Source organism: Trichoplusia ni, unplaced genomic scaffold (assembly GCF_003590095.1).
Source record: "Trichoplusia ni isolate ovarian cell line Hi5 unplaced genomic scaffold, tn1 tig00002986, whole genome shotgun sequence".
Classification (NCBI taxonomy): Eukaryota; Metazoa; Arthropoda; class Insecta; order Lepidoptera; family Noctuidae; genus Trichoplusia; species Trichoplusia ni.
In genome coordinates, this window is record NW_020800314.1 from 17,631 (window position 1) to 20,677 (window position 3,047).

Below are 3,047 nucleotides of genomic sequence, written 5' to 3' on the forward strand. Positions count from 1 at the left end.
TCGCTGGACTCCTTTCATTATTCAGAAGGTCAATATTTGTATCTCCTATTACAATTACACTTTCTGTTGATGGTATTTTTCTAATAATATTTTTGATATGTTCAATGAAGTGATTCTTATTTTTATTCGGCGGTCTATATACGGCTATTATATTTATAATTCTGTTTTCGTGTTTGAATACTCCGTGTAGTGTTTCCATAGCTTGATTGGTAATTATCTTTGTACTAAGTCCTAGAAAGTCCTTTGCATATATCAAGATTCCCCCTCCCCTTTTGTTTTCTCTAGTCATTGCATGTATTTCATAACCAGGTATGTTATATAGAGATAATTCTTCTCTCTTGATATTTATCTCGCTCAGTATAATTATGTCTATTACGTATTTATATTTTTCTAGTATAACTTGAAATTCAGTAAAATGCTTACGAAGTGAACGAATGTTTAAATGTATTATATGAAATCCATTATATTCTTGGGACAATTTATTTAATTCTTCAATATTGTGTAATCTGTTGAAGTTTATTTCTATAGAATATTGACTTTGGATTATTGAATCGAATTTTATAGTGAAAGAATCAGGGTGTGTGTTCACACACTCCGCACACCTGCGCGCGAGTTGTCGCCGGTGGCCGAATGTTATTATTATTAAAACTTCTCCAAATCACTTTCTGTTGTTATTTTATAAATTTTGGTTTCGTCATTATTTTTCTTAGCCAATATGTTGAAATTTTGAACCCATATATATTGAAAACCTTTTTCTTTCAATTTGTTTCGTGTTGACCACAGTAATTGCCGTTTCTGTTTAGGTAGATCTTCGTTAATATAGATTCTTTTGTCGCTGCCGTTGGAATGCAATTTACTATTAGTGACGGTATGCTCCTTCTTCGCTGCCATCCACTTGATCCGTGCGTTTTTCGTTCGTAGTTTGACTTTAATTATCCTCGGTCTTTGGTCTCCATCTTTTTCTTTGCCTACCCTCTCCGCGTCTTCAATATCTTCCGGATTAACTTGCAATAATTTCGCCACCTCTTGCACAACTTGCTTGGTATTTTCGTTAGGTATATTCTCTAAACCACATATTTCTAAGCATTTTTCTTTCTCCTTCATTTCTAGTTCTTCCACCCTTTCTTCCAGAGCCCTGTTGTACTTTTCTAGAAATACATTCTTTTGTTCGAGAGATTTAATCTTTTTTTCTGCGGCTTCCTTAAAGTTACTCATCTCTTGGTACATTTCTGCATAAAAGTCAACAGTGTCTGTGAGTTCAGTTAACTTTTTTTCCATGTTGTAAATCACTTCTAGCTTTTTGTTTACTTCTTCTAAGATTTTTTCACCTGATGTTTCACATGGGTTCACAGTTATTTTAGAGCTGGAGTTCGTGTCTTTATTTTGCGGTGGGCTCCTCTCATTTTTCAAGCATTCTTCACATATCTCCTTTAGCGCCAACTGCTTATTATTACGCACGCATTTTTTATGGAATACACCATCACAATCACCTTTGCACTTAATAACGTCATCTTTGTTCATAGATAGAAATAGTTTACATTTCTTGCACTGCACCATTTTCGCTCGTTATTATATTTCAACTTAATAATTCGCACTAAATTACTGTACACTCCTGTCACGACCGTACGCCGAGCGCGCGCGAACGATACTTTGAAACGTTTTTGAACGATACTTTAATTTGAAGCTTTCTGTTACTTTTTACCATTAACGCCCTTTATACAAGAGGCAATTTAATTCACTGATCTGACTTTCGTTTCAAACTAACCATCGAATTCGAATATTGGAGACTAAATTCGTCGAATTCCGAAATTTTTGTCACCCAATGTCGCACTCATTGCCATATATTTTCCTCTTCACTTTCCTTAATATGCGTTTTAGTACCGTTTTAAATGTTTAAGACACTGTTAATGTGTTATCGAATGTTCAGTTTGGATATAGTATTTTAATTGTAACTACTTAATTGATTTTATGCCCTTCTGAATGTTCTGCTTTAAGAACTAGTGAAGCGTCAATGTTTTAATTTCAGTCAACATTCTAGTAAGAAAATACTTGTGTGATTGGATCTTCGTTTTGAATCTGTTTTTGAGACTAATTAGGGGCTTCTGAAACTAAATTGTCAATATAATCCTAAGAAACGACTTCAATAGTCTTAATTCGTCGTTTTTTGTATGTTTGTTACCTCATACCTTTGCACTCGATGACCCGATTTTGTGGAACATTGTTTCATTTAATGCAAAAATGTCATTTGGTACCGTTTGTCAGCAGTTTAAGGTCGGTTGTATGTCTTCGTTGAAAATATTATTTAATTTTATACATGTTGTACTTGAGATGATTTTTTTTTTAGCATCAGACTTTGAAGTTGCTGTTTTCACATAGTATAAATGTCTCTACTTCTAAACCATGAACAAAAGTTAACCCTCTCATTACCGGCACTACCAGTAATCACGACCAACTGCACAAACATTTCGGTACATTTACTCGTACATTAAAATACTATTTTTTAACTGACAACGGACACAATTAATTAATAACTCAACCGGAGATCATTCGGAACCCTCTGAGTCACGCTTACGAGGGGTAGGTAAAAATATCCGGGAGTAACATTCTGACTTTACGGGACAGTCGTGTGGCGCGGTCTGAATGGTCACACCGTGTGCATTGCCAGGGTTAAGATTTTACAGTTTTTTTTCAATGTGAATATTTGTGTGCAGTGTTTTTTTTGAGGTGAGTTGGTTGTGTAAAAGTTGTTGTGTGTGATTTTCAGGTAAATATTAAAAATTGTAAAATAAATACATATTATATACGTGTTCCGAATTTAGTGAAATAGTTCATAGAAGATAAATACGTTTCAATATAGGTCTAGGTTTATTATAGTATACCTATATATAGGTGTCTTTTTAATTTTATTTACTAGGTACTTCGTTTTATGGAATTCATTTGTTATTTAAACACTTTTTACACAATATAATTTTAAAACTTCTAAACTTTATCTCCAACTAATATAACTAACGGATAAAAAATCTAAATTAACACTGTAATATTCAATA

At 33.3% G+C, this 3,047-nt stretch overlaps 1 protein-coding gene across 1 annotated transcript; it reads right to left on the bottom strand.

Annotated features, from left to right (window-relative positions):
* Positions 1-642: 642 nt before the first annotated feature.
* On the bottom strand, positions 643-1,557 carry LOC113507654. Its single transcript, XM_026890551.1, has one exon. The coding sequence runs from the start codon at positions 1,555-1,557 to the stop codon at positions 643-645; it is 915 nt and encodes a 304-aa protein (XP_026746352.1).
* Between the last annotated feature and the right edge of the window lie 1,490 nt (positions 1,558-3,047).